The sequence below is a fragment of the Diadema antillarum genome, unplaced genomic scaffold (assembly GCF_040938485.1).
Source record: "Diadema antillarum isolate AM-2024a unplaced genomic scaffold, OU_Dant_1.0 scf00000002, whole genome shotgun sequence".
NCBI lineage: Eukaryota > Metazoa > Echinodermata > Echinoidea > Diadematoida > Diadematidae > Diadema > Diadema antillarum.
In genome coordinates, this window is record NW_027270891.1 from 230,367 (window position 1) to 248,673 (window position 18,307).

At 41.0% G+C, this 18,307-nt stretch overlaps 1 protein-coding gene across 1 annotated transcript; it reads left to right on the top strand.

Annotated features, from left to right (window-relative positions):
• The first annotated feature begins 14,445 nt into the window (after positions 1-14,445).
• LOC139728796 (cationic amino acid transporter 4-like) lies at positions 14,446-18,307 on the top strand. The gene is made up of 3 exons (XM_071639767.1): positions 14,446-16,122; positions 17,170-17,278; positions 18,144-18,307. The coding sequence occupies exons 1-3, from the start codon at positions 14,446-14,448 to the stop codon at positions 18,305-18,307; spliced, it is 1,950 nt and encodes a 649-aa protein (XP_071495868.1).

Below are 18,307 nucleotides of genomic sequence, written 5' to 3' on the forward strand. Positions count from 1 at the left end.
CATCTGGAATTGGGATCATTGTGCTTATTGGTATATTGTCAGGTATATATCCGTGTGTAATCCTTGTGGTGACAACGTTGCAATATAAGTCCACTTACCGTATCATTGCCACAGATATAGTGATCCGACATAACTCCAGTGTACTAACATCCTTTTTTATCTCATTTGGCTTAAATCATTCCACCTTTAATCTGCTTCTATAAACACATTATCACTTTGAGCACATGAATTACATCTACATTTTTCGTGTGTTGAACTTTCAATAAGATTTTTTTTTTTCAGAGTAGTCATTTCCCTTCCATCTCAAACACAATGCTTTACAACTTTTAACACTTTGTGCGAAAACATTTCATCAATACCATGAATACCCTCCTTCCCCCGTTTTTAACAAGCATACTTAGGACTGCCACATTTTTTAACCTCTTTCAACGGATTTATTGGGTTACCTGCAATAGCAGCAACCATTTTATCACTCTTTATGAATTAAGAATCCTTTGGTACTCGTGAGGATTTATGATGATCAGCAGATTACTTTCGCGAAAGATAAGGGAGACATTTGCAAAACTGTTGGGATATGTTCGGGTTTTACAAAAAAATTGCAAGCATCACGCATGTCTTTCGTAGGACGGTTTGTGTGCATATTCATGATGAAGTGTTTAATACATTTTCGAGAACAAAAAGCGATCCGCGATGCTGAAAACGTTTGCAAGATATTTCATGTTTTTAATTTCCCGTTGAACTGAAACGACATGACCTAACCCCAAGACTAAAATGCAAAATGTTGGTCATTTGTTGTTATCACAAGAGAAATGCGTTAGAAAGGAGGGAGTAAAAGAGAGATAGATGTATAGATTTTGCAGATAAATTGATGGTGGTGAGAGAGAGAGAGATAGGGCGCCATATACATAGAGGAAGAGAAGTATGGATGAAGAAAATGATATCAATATTGGTAAAGAACGCCATTATCTCCACTGCAAATAAACACTATGCGCCTTAGGGAATCCCTGAATTCCATGAAACGATTCCATTTTATGGCATATAATGTGACATTCTTTTCTACCGAAGTAAAGGTAGAAAGAAAGGTTTATAAAGCAAAAATCTTGGATGAGCCGGGTTGCCAGTTTTATTCAGGACAATGAAGTTCCCTCTATCGCCAGAGGGAGGTCCTTACCAGCCGCGGCAACGCTCAGCTGCCTATGTCTTCCACAGTGAGCATGTTTACTGAAGTATCCTGGGGGGGGGGGGGGGGGGGGATAAATCATGGTGTATTCTCAACATCTAGTGTGTGTATATTCACCTTTGAGCTCTTTCCAGCACGCTGTCATCCCTCAATACATCCGCATTTTTCAGATTACATGTATCTATAATGGTATCTATAATGCTGCCTTCGTTGGTTCCTCTCTGCTGGCTCGACATGCTTTGTGAGATGTATGAAAGCCACAATAATAGATTTCCTACAATGTAAAGGGTTTGCACAACATACACTTGTACGACCTCTTTTAGCAGAGCAACGGATTAAAGAGCAAAGGGGGAAAAACGAATAACGAGCACTAACACGAAAAGATAGTCAAATGCCTACAGACGAGCGATGTACACATGGAATGGCTTGATGTGGGTTTATGAAGGCGCACAACTGTGAGAATGTAACTTGTCCCTCTGACAAAATGGAGAGGACGATTTAGATGCTGCACAAACGTGGGCTAGGATTAGGATGAGATCATAGTAGCAAGATAAACTGACAAAGTCTGAGATAGGTGTTACAGAATTCATATCATATATACTGGACCAGGTAGGCCAAATCATAGTCATTTCTGAATGGATTAATAGTTTTATAAAACTTGGACCCAATAAAGGAAAGTTGTTGAATTCTATAGTTTCCCATGTTGTCAAAATCAGTTGTTTCAGTCCTATATTCACATATGATTTTATCGACAAACGGTAACAAAGGTAATGTCATCACCGTACGTGTCTCCAGTTGCTTTGTGCATTGATCTTCATAAGATTCTTGACACAAAATTAAAAAATGATACAAAATGTCATCATATTAATATCATAAATTTCAATGTAGTGTTGTCATAATGTGATAGCCTACCAAAGGTGACTTGGGGGAAAAGAATGCAGTTGCCAAATCAAAAATGAATAATTTATGATTATATACTGTGTACAGACCATTCAGAGTTGCGTCGCGATGTCTTTTGATTTACGTGTTTGGCTGCAACAAATATCTTTAACAGTACCATGACCGTTTTTTGTCACAAGCAAAATTGATGAAAAGTAGCTGATACACTATTGATTTAACCAAACTTTGACATGGTTTGGAATTTCAATTGAAACCAAATCAGAGAGGATGTCAAAATAGTATATTATTGGTAAAAGGTGATCTACATAGTGCTAGTGCATGTCATTTCTTCTCTTTACGAAACCTTAATTTATTTACCTATTTTGTACACATTGTGTGCATTGAGATCGTACATATGTGAATTTGACATTGACGTGTCCCTGCGACTTCAAAGAACAGTGATGTTGTTTTTTGTTTTGTTTTGTTTTGTTTTGTTTTGCCTGCTACGTGTGTGCATTTGCGGAAGAAATATGAAGATATCTGATCGCCGGCGGGTATAACCACCACATCAGCTCCTTTAAAATTCTCCGTTGATCGTTGAAACTGTATCCGCTAAAGCTTATCAAATGAACAAAATCATACCACCAGCAGAATAGAGAGAATGAAATTAAATTGAAGGTTTTCTTCAGGCAAGCTCCACGCGATTATGTAATTGAAACCAACTTTTCATCAAAACTAATGATACAATGGTAATCCAAAGCACCCAACAACAACACGTGATCTTTCTGATCGGTTGATATCAATTATATGGAGTTTGCTTTTATCTAGATCAAAATTACATTCATTGTAGCAGAGGTTTGCATCGTTTGCACCGCATGTCTTTGTACTGAGGAACCTCCCTGTTTGTACCTTTCTTTACAGTACATATTGTTTCAGACAATTGATTTTGAAGGCACGTTATGTTTTGGCACTGCTCTGTGCCACCTCACCGTCACCCCACTTACCCTGTATCCCTTCAAAAATCATTCCCAATCTCATGATCGCGAGTCACTAGACCGTGGTGACATGTCAGGTCATGTGATCGACGGACTTTCACGCGTTCACTTCCCAACTTGATAAAACTTCGACGAAGCGATCGAATCTTCATCTTGTGAAATACGTCATTCTGTATCCATCGATATCGTAAGAGCACTTGGTCAGTATATCTCTAGATTCTTCCCTTTGACGTATGGCTGCCATCCCGTCCAGAAAACAAATCAAGACAAGTGACTACATCATGCTGTCAAGAAAAGTATCAACAACTGCGACTGAGTGATTTTCGTGAGTATCATGTATTAATATATTTGCTCTGATCATATACTGTGATTAGCAATAGGCATTCGCCTTTGCATGTGTTCTTTTAAATGTAATGCTATACAGATTTAGATAGATAGATAGATAGATAGATAGATAGATAGGTAGATAGAGAAGAGATTGACAGACAGATAGATAGATTAGATGGAGAGATAGATATACAGATAGACAAACAGATAGACAGAGAGATAGATAGATAGATAGATAGATAGATAGATAGGTAGATAGGTAGATAGATAGATAGATAGATAGGTAGATAGATAGATAGATAGATAGATAGGTAGATAGACAGAGAGATAGATAGATAGATAGATAGATAGATTGATAGGTAAGTAGATAATTATACAGAGAAGAGATAGACAGACAGATAGATAGATTAGATGGAGAGATAGATATACAGATAGACAAATAGACAGACAGATAGATAGATAGATAGATAGATAGACAAATAGATAGACAGATAGATAGATAGATAGATAGATAGATAGGGATTGGTTTATTCTATCAAAAGGAATGTAGGAGTCAACATAGCAGCCCTGCGGCTGAACTGTGTGTCCTTGATTTAAAATGTACAAATAGAACGATAGAATAGCATGTTTATTCACATTAGATAGACATATGAAAATGAGCCTTATTACATTTACTACAAATGCATTCCTCTTCAAAAACACAGCTTTCCATCAAAGATTGGCAACACATTTGTAAGTAATCACAACTGAAAATGAAATCCACTGGTTTAGAACAAGAAGAAACACAAGCACAGTTGTATGATATACATGCACGTATCCAGCTGTGTTTATCTACACTAAAATGGTAATGTGTACCAAATTTCAAATCAATTGCTCAAAAATTACATGAATTTACAATTTATTTTTGTAGTCTTGACTCAAATAAATAATCTGAAATTACCTGGCAAATCCTTTCTTTGTGACTTTGGGACTTTGTGCATGTTTTGTGAGGTAGGGTTATGTAAATGATGTAAATTCGCTTTCTAAGTATCTTTTATGATATATTTATTATATAAAAATTTCATTCTGACAGTAGGATATACGACCCATACCTTCTCACTCAAGTGTTCGTTGAATGCATCTGTAGCTGCTTTGAGGCGACGGCAAGAACGTAAAGGAATAGGTTTTTATTCAGGTTTGCGTGATGGCAACTGAATTGATTCGCTCCAACAACCATCATTCCACTTCGTTGTGTATCAGTTTAAGTATATTTAAAAAAATCTCCGCCTTTGAGAAAGATGTCTAAAGGTCATACGCATTCAAATCTTGAATGGTTTTCACCCAAAGTGAAGGACTGCAAACTCCTATGTGTTGACCTCAGAAGGCCTCAGTGACTTACAAGAAGAGACTCAGCCTTCCATTTAACTACACTGTACGGGCCACTCATTATACTACACGGTGGGTTCCAAAGAAGAAAGGGTAAGGTGCACTGGTGTATAATGACTGAAAAGTCGCTGTGGCATTAAGCGCTCCAATTCGAGCAACATTGGAAGTGAGATCTCTCAAATCTTAGATCACTATTTAAATACTTTGGAGAGATTCACAAGGTTATGCGGGCGTTGATTGACTGCTGTTCCATACCAACTTTTAACAGGTAAGAAGTGAAACTGTAATCTCTTTATGGAAGTATAAGAGTATTAACATTTTTGTGGGTATTTTTGCACATCTAATGGTGAAGCTGGACTTAGCGAGAATGACAGATAATTGAGTAATAGTATTCAAGCGTGTCACTCTGTGTGTGTCTGTGCGCCCACTCGCTTTGCTAGCTCTCCCATCTTCCTCCCCTTCACACGCCATAATCATGATAATAGCTTCATTAATTTCAATATGATTTGAGAATGGATGTTGTAGGAGGTGCAAACGTAATCCCACAACTTTTGCCATGACATGCGTGACTTTGGCTATTGGTTTACTTGTCATGCTGACCCCCATCTCATTGTAACTCTATACAGGCAAGCTAGGTCAGTGATAGGTGAGATTATTTTCCCATATACCTGTAGCTACCGCATGAGCGCACTGAATTCAAACAGTTATCTATTTCACGCGTGTCACATTACAGCATTTTAAAGACATTATCATGAAGCAATATGATATATACTTTAAATGCCAACATGGTGGGCATTAATTGGCTCCCATATCAGCCACAACACAGAGCAAAATTTTATAAGGTTCATGTACAGTTCCACAGTTAATGCTGCGTTCACACCATGTTTCCGGCGGCCACGGCAGTCCCGTTTCAGGTCACCGTTGACAAAACGGGACGGACGTGAGACATCGCGGCTGCTAGAATTGTAAATTGATAAGAATTGATACAATATTGCACGAGAAAACCTGTTTTTCACTGGTTTGAAGGAAAAAAAAAACATGACGATACCAGGAAAGCAGGGTCAAAAACTGTCACAAGACAGAGTAAAATGAGTCGAATTTCAGTTCATCGTGTAATGGCTAGTAACTGATCAGTGGGAATCAGTGGGAATGCTGGGGAATGATTGTTCCAATTCTTGTGGGGTTTATTTAAGAGTACATTATATGTTTATTGTTGTTATGAAAATTATTTGCTCCAGAACGGTCTCATATTCCAGGAATGTGCTGTTTAATGCCCCGTCATTGTACAGGCATGCTATCCTGGAATCATTAAACTGCACTATACTTGAATATGAGATCATTCTGAAGCAAATAATTTTCACACAACAATAGATATATAATGTACTCTTAAATGAATCCTAGAAAAATTGGAACATTCATCCCCAATATTTCCCACTGATTCCCACAGATCAGTTACTAGCACTGGCGTAGCCAGGGGGGGGGGGGGGGGGGGGGGGCGATGGGGGCGATCGCCCCCCCCCCCCCCCCCCCTAAGATTTGGACCGGGGATTTGGGAGGCGGAAAAAAAAATGCTTGTATACTGTATGCATGCACATGAAGCGGGTCTCCTTTGCAACCTTTCATCAAATAAGATATTTTTTTTGAATATTTCACTCAAAGTGTGCACCAGATCGTTGAATTTCAATTCAAAATATGCAAAATCTCTCGTGCTTGGGAGGGGGATACCCCCTCCCAAACCCTCCCCCTCTGTGCCTCTTTCCCTAGCTTAGTACACTTTTTAGATTTACAAAAAATTATGAATAATTCTGAGTGCACAAGACTTATCACTTATATTCCGAAAACTCAAGGTTCCCTCATGTATAAGGGGAATTTCCCCTTTTAATCGACCCTTTCCTCCCTCAGTCCCCCCATCAGTTGTGTGTGTGTGTGTGTGTGTGTGTGTGTGATTTTCCAAATGTTGATTTCATCAAATGTGCGTAGACGAGATATCTCAATTTCAACCTTAAAAAGGCAAAAGCTCAATCGGAAGGGAAGGGTGGGGATAACACTCGCCCATGCCTTCTCCCTGCTCGCCGCCATGCATAGAAGTAGACTGTGGCATACCTAGATCGCTTTATTTCAATTCTAAAAACGCAAAAGCTCCGCGAGCGGGAGGAGGAATCCCCCATTCCCCTAAGCTCTACCTCACTAGACTTTATACATACAGTGTACACACAGATGGTGCATATTCGGAATAAGAGCTAAATTCCGTGATTTTATCACTTCGATGAAAAAGTATTGCACCAAAAATTTGCAACAGATCGCTGAATTTCAGGTCTGAAAATGCAAAATTACCTTCGTGTGGGAGGGGATATTCCCCTATCTACACCCTCGTGTGCATGCTTTTTCTGTTTGACTGCTGAACAGACAGTGTTCATGATATTCAGTGTAAGAATTAATACAAGAAGATTATTTAAATGATACCATTTTATAGGCAAATTGTTCAATAATAATCTACATTAAAATATACTGCAACTTTAAACAAGTGGGACTGTTTCAACTCGTTAAAACGCGCAAAAACATGCATCAAATTGCACCATTTGCAACATCAAAATGCAAAAAGTTCTCACCGTGGGAGGGGGGACACCCCCTCCCACACCCTCCCCTCCCCCTTCGCTCTCTCCACTCTCTCGGGTTCAGTCACGTTCATGATATTCAGTGAAAAGGATTAATACAAGAAGCGTATTTAAATGATAGCATTTTATAGGCAAATTGTTCAATGATAATCTACATCAAAATATACTGCAACCTTAAACAAGTGGGACTGTTTCAACTCGTTAAAACAGGCAAAAAAATGCATCAAATTGCACCATTTGCAACATCAAAATGCAAAAAGTTCTCACCGTGGGAGGGGGACATCCCCTCCCACACCCTCCCTCCCCCTTCACTCGCTCCGCTCGCTCGGGTTCAGTCGCGTTCATGATATTCAGTGAAAAGAATTTATACAAAAAGTGTATTTAACTTATACCATTTTATAGGCAAATTGTTCAATAATAATCCACACTAAAATATACTGCTACCTTAAACAAGTGGGACTGTTTCACGTCGATAAAACGCGCAAAAACATGCATCTAATTGCACCATTTGCAACATCAAAATGCAAAAAGTTCTTACCGTGGGAGGGGGACACCCCCTCCCACACCCTCCCATCCCCCTCGCTCGCTCCGCTCGCTCGGGTTCAGTCGCGTTCATGATATTCAGTGAAAAGAATTAATACAAGAAGTGTATTTAAATTATACCATATTATAGGCAAATTGTTCAATGATACTGTAATCTACATCAAAATATGCTGCAAGCTTAAGCAAGTGGGACTGTTTCACGTCGATAAAACGCGCAAAAACATGCATCAAATTGCACCATTTACAACATCAAAATGCAAAAAGTTCTTACCATGAGAGGGGGGACACCCCCCTCCCACACCCTCCCCCCCCCCCCCCCCCTCGCTCGCTCCACTCGCTCGGGCTCGGTCGCTTCGCTCGGGTTCAGTCGCGTTCATGATATTCAGTGAAAAGAAGTAATACAAGAAGTGTATTTAAATTATACCATATTATAGGCAAATTATTCAATGATAATCTACATCAAACTTTACTGCAGCCTTAAACAAGTGGAACTGTTTCACGTCGATAAAACGCGCAAAAACATGCATCAAATTGCACCATTTACAACATCAAAATGCAAAAAAGTTCTTACCGTGGGAGGGGGGACACCCCCCTCCCACACCCTCCCCCCCCCCCCTCGCTCGCTCCCTCGCAGACTAACCGCCCCCCCCCCCCCTAAGATCAAATCCTGGCTACGCCGTTGGTTACTAGCCATCTCCTTTAAGTCAAAGCCCGGCTTATCTACGGCACGTTTTGGGTAATACACCGATGTTATACAAGCAAACAAGCAAACAAACAAACAAACAAACAAACAAACAAAGACGGCACGGTTTCTCAAAGGAACAGAATCAAGCAGTTACCCGCGTACTGCAGCTCGTCAGGGTAGTCAGCTGAACAGTTACCATGTTTCTCGCTCTCAGTTGGTGAGCCTTTTATTGACCGTGGGTGACTAACCATCTGGCTGTATACAGCTACCAGACCAAGAGACATTTCTCAGAAATTTGGGAGAAATCGTAAGTAGAGCTACTTGACAAGATATCGGAGGAGCCGATCGGGCAAGGCCAGCAGTCACGGCAGTGGATCGAATGGAAGAGCGGAAGGTTTCAACGTAACAAGGTATAGATCGAATCCAAGCATCATTGCAACCTTGAAGAAGCCACTAGTAACGGTTGGAAGTGAACCACGAGCAGGATAGAGCGTAACAAGGAACTCTCGAGAGGGGAGTGGGCTGGTGGGCACCAGAAGTACCAGACTTCTGTGGACATGAATGTACTCTGACCACTAACATAATATACAATAATCATTTAGCCATATCACACTCAAGTTACCTACAATTCGTCAAGTAATAGATTTGTTTGCAAATAGGATCTGAGAAGTTTGATTAAGAGTTCTGTGCGATAGGGTAGACTGTAACTGGGGACATTCCGTTTGGTAAGGGCGTCAAACATCAGTGTGTGTGTACACTGGAATAATACAAAAAAAAAGTTATCAGCTTTGGTATGTATTTAACCCATATGTAATGCACTGACTAACGTATGGAATTATATTTTATTGACACTGGATTGAAGTTAAAGTTCAGGTGTATTTCAGGAGGCTTTAACGCCTTGCTTACAACACGTGTCGTAGGCGTGCACTCTCCTTGACTCTCATTTGACCTCTCAGTAATTAATCTGTACTTCTATGATTTGCAAAATGTTTTAAGATTTAAATGCCCTTGCTTGAAATCAAAATGTTGTTCATGCAGCGTTGAAGGTTGCAAAAAAAATACAACAGTAGAATTTTTTAGAGAATGTTTAATGTGTGTTCTTGTGTCTGTTGTGAGTGTCAGATATTGTGGAAACAAATACATTTTATACTTGGAGATGAAAAACATAAAGGCTATACAGCAATAATATTTCAGTCACGATACATTCCTAATTAACTTAACAATCCTGAATGTATATGTCTATGTTCGTGTACTGTACCACTATTACCTGTTCATGATTTAATCTGAAATATTGAATAGAATATCAATCATAGGGCGATTGCGTTTTGACGAGGTTCATGTCTAATAAAGTTTTTTTATCTTTTCTGACCTCTTCACGTGACATTGCCTATTCTGCAAATCACAGAGACCATGAAGAGTTCTTAATCAAAGCACTCTCCCACGGTGATTGTGTCGATGTTATCAAGCACAAAAAGTGAATTCAAGTAGAAAAGTCAGACCTTATTCAGGGAAGGCACCCTACCGACGTAACGTTCACTGCTGCTCAGATTCCATAGAAGGGTGACGACAAAGCAAGACAATATAGAGCGTTAGGAGACTGATATTGGTTGTAAACCGTGTTAGACAAAATAATTGGAGCACGGTGGGGGGAGGGGGAGGGACAGATATGTCCTCTACAGTTTCGAATTTTGAAATAAAAGGACTCCCTGAGTTGTGGAGAGTTGCCTTTGTACTGCGTATTTTTGCACCACGTTGTTTTCTTTTTCATTTCAAGATTGCTGCGACTATTTGACATTATTTTATGAAGATGGACATTAGAGTTGCTTTTAGTGGCTTCTCGTTGGTCATGCCTAGCAGATTGCAATGTTCCACTCTTGTCCTTGGGAGTGAAATTCAAGAGATGGTAATTATCTAATACAAAAGTTTGGACAGGGGAAAAATCATACAAAAATACAAAGATCATGAGAATAAAGTAACTGTCAATACCGCGGCATTTTTTGGAAAGGTTTTATAGTAAGTCGCAATCACCAAATGGTAGTGTTTTTAATTGATCCTTACTTAAAACAAATATATCTTCAGAGTATTGATAGTAGATATGAAATTTATTAAGTTTATTCACTCATTTCTAATGGTATGACAGAAAAGAATGCAACTGACTTGACGTAAAACGTCAGCACACAGCGTCCATTTACGTTTTATTCTGACACAATTGGCGCATTGTGCCATATTTTGTATTTTCTTTTTCTTGGTTGTCTCTCGAAGATCGAGGAAGGCTAGGTGTTGCGCCCTCGTTGATGTGTCCGCATGTGACTGCAGTTGGCCAAAATTAGAGGTACACATGCGATAGCAGGTAAAGACACGGAATGCCAGACGGTAGAACACAGGTAGATGCAGCTTGATGCCGTCTCTCCCGAGCAGCTGCAAGGCGTTGGCGGCAGTATATCAAAAGGCAGTGGCAGCTTTCATTGTCAGGGCTCGCCAGGGATTTCTGTCAGCAGTAGCAGTCTCGAGTTTGGCGGACTTCAGATGTGCCCATTCATGAGGTTGACCTTGATATTGTCTTTACAACATTTGTTGTTGTTGTTTTTGTCTTTTGTTTGTCTTGCTTGCGACTGCCGTGTGACAAATCGCTATAGGAGAGCTGACGAAGGATCCTCGACTCTTCCATGCGGATGACATGGCCGGACCATCGAATTTGAGTTTGGAGGATTTTGTCTTCGGTGCTTGATGTCCTAGCTTTGTCCAGGACCTCTTGATTTGCGATGTAATCTTCCCATCGAATATGCATGATAGACCGAAGAGATCATATGTGGAACTGTTCAAGCCCTTCTGGTATGGCAACGGTACAGGTCCGTGTTTCGCAGCCAAAAAGCAGAGATGAGAGGACATCTGCGTTGTACACCTTGGGTTTGGATAAAAGGCGAACGTTCTTGTTTCGTACGTAGTTTTCCAAATGCAAAAAGTGGCCATCTGTATTCTTGCTGCAATTTCATCGTCCAGGATACCATCGCTGGAGAGCGTACTACCAAGGTATCTGAATTTGATGGCATTCCTAAGCTGTGTACCATTGATAGTGATGCTTGGCCACCAGGACGCACTGTTTGGAGGAGGGCGTCTGTCTTTCCAAGACTAATTGTCACATATTCGATGCTTTGGGGAACTTCACCTGGTTCTCTTTGTGTGTCATCAGCAGAGCTTCGAGTATGAACCTCTTCCTCTTCACCACTTTTGTCTTCGCAGCAAGGTGTCCAAGATCAAACGGTGATCCATCTATTCTGTACCTTATGTAGATACACCGCTTTACACCGTCAGAGATGACAGACTTTTTTGGATGGTTCACCACTTGACGAACCTCACTAGTCATAATTTCATGGAACAATCTGATAAGTGTGGAGAACTTTGCTGCGCTGAAGAGTTTCCTACGAATCATCCATAGTGCTTCCTTGTTGACACTGTTGAATGCCTTTGTGAGATCTATGGAGACAGCAGCTAGCACAATAAGTCTCAGGAAGGTTTTTCTCTGCTACTGTGAAGTTCAGCCTATTCAGAATGACACGGGCGAGAATTTTTCCAGCAATGGACAGGACGGGTATGCCTCTGTAGTTCCCTATGTCTACTCTGCAGCCTTTGTTTTTGTATAAGGCAACTATGGTGGCATCACGGAAGTCAGTTGTCATTTTTTATTCATTTCAGATACTGGTAAAAACATCGTAGAATACCTCAAAGGCCTGGTCGCTGAGTGCCTTGTATACCTCTGCAGGAATACCGTCCTGGCCAGATGCCTTTCCTGGGTTCATCTGTTTGATGGCTTTCTTGACTTCGGCTATGGATGATGGGACATAAAGTTCCTCTTTTAATGTTTCAAGCACCACCTGCCCAACTGCAGATGGGTCATTCAGGAGTTGGCTGAAGTGCTCCTTCCATTTCTCATTTATGCTAGTCCTGTCCCTGATGATGATGAGTCCGTCTGCTGACAGCAATGGACAAGAGCTAGATTTTACATGGTCGATAATTGTTTTGGTGGAGCCGAAGAACTCTTTGGATTTGTTTAAGCAGCAAAGCTTTGGATCTCTTCATATTTTTCTCCCACCACTGATCTGGCATGTTGCGCAATTTTTGTTGGGCCTTTCTCTGAGGTGGAGTTTGCGTCATTCTGCCATTCCATTAAATCCTTGTTCTTATTGGCAAGCAGCTCATTTTTGCAACGTTGTTTTTATCAAACCACTCCTGGTGGTGCCGCTTCTTGGGGCCAAGCTCTAACTTTGCAGCATCTGTCAACACTTCTCCGAACTGGTTCCATTTCTGCATTGGGTCTCCAGTTAGTGATCCAATAGAAGACAGCTTCTCATTGAGCTCGTACTGGAACTTCAACCGGACGAAATGATACCTGAGTCTGGCTGTGTTGAATATAGTATAATATAGTATAGTATAATATAATATAGTATAGTATTTGGTCATGTATGGTGAAATGAGGCAACATGCAAATTCGGGGTGGTGCCGACCTGTGATCTTTCCATCATTCTGCTCCCTACATGACCTTGGAAACATTGACTTACCGGATATCTCTCTGGCGAACAATGACATAGTCCATCAGGTGCCATCGTTTGCATCTGGGATGCATCCAGGTAGTCTTGTACTTGTTTTCGAAACACTCGAATCGAAACACTGTGTTCGTGATGATGAGGTTAAACTCTGCGCATTTACTCAACAGCAGGAGGCCGTTGCTCTTCATCTTGCCAACACCGCAGTGGCCGGGATTGTACTGAGTATGAAGCTGAGGTTGTCATAGAACTGTTCGATTGCTTCCTCTGAGCTTGTTAATGTCGACGTGTATGCAGGAACAATTGTCGCATGTCACTTGTGACTGATGGGCAGACGTAGCGTCACGAGTCGTCCACTGATGCCAGTGGGTAAGTCTGAAATTTGTCTGAGCAGAATGATGTTTATAGCCAAGCTATCTCCATGGACCCTGTCTCCCTTTTGGGCTTTTCCTTTCCAGAAAAAAAAAAGTGTAGCCAATGGTGTGTTCTGTGAGTGAACCTTCCTCTGCAATCGCAGTCTCACTGAGGACGGCAATATCAATGATGTAGCCAGACAGCTCTCTGGCAACTAGTGCTATTCTCCGTTGAGACCTTACTGTTTCGTCTTTGCCCATGATTGTACGGACATTCCACGATCCTTATAGAAGTTTTCTGGGATGATTGGCGAAAGAGAATCCTCATGGCAAAGCTGCTCCTGTGCAACGACAGAGAGGACTTGAGAAGGATTCCTGTATCAGAGATTAGCAACGGACAGTGACATCCATGAGCGACCATGACAGAGAAAAGAAATATTGTTGTCCGTTAAAAGACGCTTTGAGCTCCGGTCAAAATGTTATCTGAAAGTTCATCTCTACACCAAGTTCAAATTGGCTTTCAAAGTAGACTTAATCGAAAAAAAATCTTATTCTGCAAAAAGAAAAGAAAAGAAAACCACATGATATGATAAATGGGTTATTATATTCTGAATGAAATGAAACGTCCTTGACCTTGACATCATTCAGGAAAATTGTGTTTATGGATCATAGCATTCACGAAGACGTGCCACGTTCAGTCTAAAGAAGACCGAACTATACATGATGTATGTATTGCATTCTTTTGCCAAAAGAAGTCAGAATAGCTTGTACTGGTGTTGATTCTGATGATCACACTTGTTCGATTTACTTCTCTAAAACGGATAAAATAATGCATCGCTCTGTTGTCTCTGTTTTCTCTCTTTGCTGAACAGGTATGTGAGAAAAGACACGTCACGCCCATCTCTTTTCTCCCGCCAAAGAAGTTGCATTACGACTAGATCAGCTTGGAAAGACGGAAGAAAATGTCACAGACTGCTGACGAGGAGCCCGCCCCCACAGGGTGCCTTCACCACTGGTTTGCGATCAATCGAAGAAAGCAATACGACACAGATGAAACCAGCTACAGAACGCAATTACGTCGCTACCTTAGCACTTTCGACCTCACCCTCCTAGGAATTGGATCCATGTTCGGTGCTGGACTGTATATTTTGACTGGAGTTGTGGCGGCTAATTATTCAGGCCCCGCAGTCTTCTTATCGTATCTCATTGCGGGTTTAGTCTCCATTCTTGCGGGTCTCTGTTATGCTGAATTCTCGTGTCGTTTACCAAGGACAGGGTCTGCCTACTTGTTTACCTACGTCACAATTGGCGAGCTTTGGGCATTTCTTATTGGCTGGAATCTTGTACTAGAGTATGTTGCATCGGCCGCATCAGTTGGACGATCTTTCAGTGGATACATTGATGCCCTTACCAATGGATTTTATTCGAACTTTACGATCGAATATATCTTAGGCGGGAAACCCTGGAATGTCCCATTTTTTGCAGAATACCCTGACTTCCTCGGCGCTCTCTTTTGTTTTAGCGTGCTTTTGTTTGTCCTCCTCGGTGTTGGTACATCGTCGATCACTAATAATATCGTCCTTGCGTTCAATCTTATCGTAGTTTTGATAATCATCGGCCTTGGGGCGAAGTATGTCGATTTTGAAAATTGGAATTTAGAAGGTGGGTTTTTGCCGTTTGGTGTTAATGGCTTGATAACGGGCTCTGCCACCTGTTTTTATTCCTATGTAGGATTTGATGTCATAGCGATATCAAGTGAAGAGGCGTTGAATCCCAACCGTAGCATTCCAGTTGCAATGATTCTTTCGATTGTCATTGTAACAGTCCTTTATATGTTGCCTTCATCTATACTGACGCTCATGGTGCCTTACTATGACATAAATTCTGCTTCGGCCTTCGCTCAGGCGTTCAGTATAGACGGAGTGATCTGGGCAAAGTGGGTTGTTGGAGTGGGAGCCATTAGCTCCACTTTCACCTGCCTTCTCACATCACTCTTCTGCCTTCCTCGGCTTGTCTATGCAATGGCTCAAGACGGTCTCCTCTTCAAATTTCTAGCCAGGGTGGACGAGCGGACAAAGGTCCCTATTATTGCTGGAATTGTCTTCGGTATTCTGACGTGTCTCCTTGCCATTTTCCTAACACTCACTGATCTCGTCAATTTCCTATCTATCGGAGTTCTTTGCGCATACGGCATTGCAGCAGGAGCAATAATTATCATTCGGTACAGACCTGAAGGCTATGGGATAAACATCCAGTTTTCCACTGAGGAACATTCGCCTGAAAACTCGGAGGTAAAACCAGAACTCTCCAGAGATACCGAGGATGGTCCTGGTATTAACGCCGACTCCGATGCTCTGGTTCCTACTCCGATCGGAGGTAGTCTTGACCCGCGCTATAGGGAGTGGCCAGTTCTTTGGCGGCTCGAACAGTTTAGGCCGGGACAGGTGGTGAAGATAGCCATGCTTGTTTGTGTCGTGTCAGGGATCAGCTCGCTAGCCACGATCATCTATGGGATCCATCTCGTCTGGGCTAAAAACGCCTGGGTTATAGGTTACATCGTCCTGAGTGCTGTGGTCAGTTTATTGTCCTTCTTGCTGATACCGCTTCACCGGCAGAATGATCCTGGAGATAAGTTCAAGGTAAGTAAACTTGAACTACATCATCATCTTTGTCTATAGCCCTATCTCTCTCAAGCTCTCTTTGATGGAAATCTGATTGGAATGTTCCTTTTTCTTCTTTAGCGGACTTGCGATACCTAAGATTAATTTCAGGATGAATCGAAACCTGTGAGAGGTTTATGTTTTGCGTCAACGTCTATCATCAAGTTGTGATGGTAATCAATTAAAAGATATCAAGCACAATAACAAGACTGTTCTACAAGTGACATGATTAAGATATGACTGAAGAGCTTGTTTTTCTGAATGTCTGACTTAAGTTTCTTATGGTTGAAGTCACTTCATTGTCATAATTTGGAGGCACATTGATGTATAACAACTTGTAACTTAATGTTTGAATGGACTTATCAAGAAAAAAAAATACAGCGAAAACTCGACTGAGTCACCTCTTCAGCTCTGGCCCTGGCGAGCATGCATCCGTGACAGTGGCAGATGAATTGGAGACGTTACTGCCTTTATTGTTTAGACGTCGAGGACTTTCCCGAATCACCGATTTGTATGTTCGTGATGTTGTCAAAGTTTGCATCGCAATCCCCCTCCTCTGTTGAGGGAAGGGGGTTTTCACGTTTACAAAGGGCCTATACTGCTTCTTGGACTTCTTCTTTTTTCAAACCATCTGCTTTCCTTATAGAGGATGGCCACTTCTTCCTTATCAAGAAGAGTGAACATGGCTTATCCGGATCTGCGGTGCTGGTAGAAATTAGGGTGTTTGGCCTCGCGACTGGTTAAACAATGACAGGGGCATCTTCCGTTCATCCATCATGGGTGAATGCTCACCAGTCAGTCAGAGCTGAAGAAATGACTTGAATTAGTCAGGAAAATGTTCTCTTCGTGATTTTCACAAATAAAACTAAGCCTGAGGCCAGTCAAACAGATTCAATTACTTGTAAATATCGTACTAAATGGAAGAATTTAAATCTACAAAATATATCGATGACAAATTGATTGCTACATTCATTGATCGGTTACCTGTAAAAAATCTCACATGTTGCTAATGTCGTTTCTTTCCAGGTTCCCTTCGTGCCAGCTGTACCCATTGTTAGCATGCTCTTGAATGGAACTCTAGCTTTGAAGCTAAGCTACATCACGTGGATTCGCTTTGTCGTTTGGGTAACCATAGGTAATTTAAACATCTATGTTAAAAACAGTATTGTTCATGTATTGCGCTGTGCTCTTTTGTATAATGACGTGGAATCCACTTCCCCTCCCGTTTGAAGGGATGTTACTATTTAGTTGACTTTTGTTTATTATCCATAAACTATGATCAACTGAAGCATATAAAAAGTTGGGTTATTTTCTGTCATACCCTATCTTTGAGACGTGTCAAAGGCTTGCAAATGGTCTTTCAAAAGGTTACAGTTCGTCACTCCAAAGGTTCTTTATTTCGAAAACTAAATAAGGTTTATAGTTCCTAAGGTTCGTTAGTTCGCTTATTTCATTTTTGGAGCCCTGATTGTCAGAATATGGGCGAAAAAACTGTTTTTTTTTTCTCACTTTCGGATTTATGCACCTTTAGAAAAGAGAATCTTCGGAATGACGAAATGTTACCGAAAATATGATCACCAGTGGAACTTAAGAGAAAACAAGCATCGCTCAGTTGTAGCAGTTAAGGTAATGTCATTTTATCATAATACTGAGGTTACTATTACGTTTATGATTAAGAATTTGAACATTCATGGTCAAAGGTTGCGTACTCTGCAGGAATGGCTAAAAGTATGAACATTGTTATATAATTCAAAGGTATTTGCCTTATAGATGATATGGGTGATACAAGGGGTTTTTTTTCCATTCTGGCATTAATATTTCCCCTGTACTGGTGTGTTTGCGACTTTGCGTGCACGCATTCATCATAAAGCTTTACTGAAATATTCCACACAAAAATTCCAGGACTTTCAAGTAGTCTCAGATTGAAGTGTATCTTGAGGTGTGTTAGATAAAGAACAATTATAAGTTCACATTTGCTTCCCTCCGTCTATTTTGCTCAGGATTGGTGATTTACGCGCTATACGGGTATAATCACAGTAAGGAAGGACTGCGAACCAACCGGCCAGAGGAAACGGAATTAATCCAGCAAAACAGTCCGTCATCAACCGACCAGAATTACGGCAGCACTGGTCAAGACAGGGAAGACATCTACGCACCCAATTAA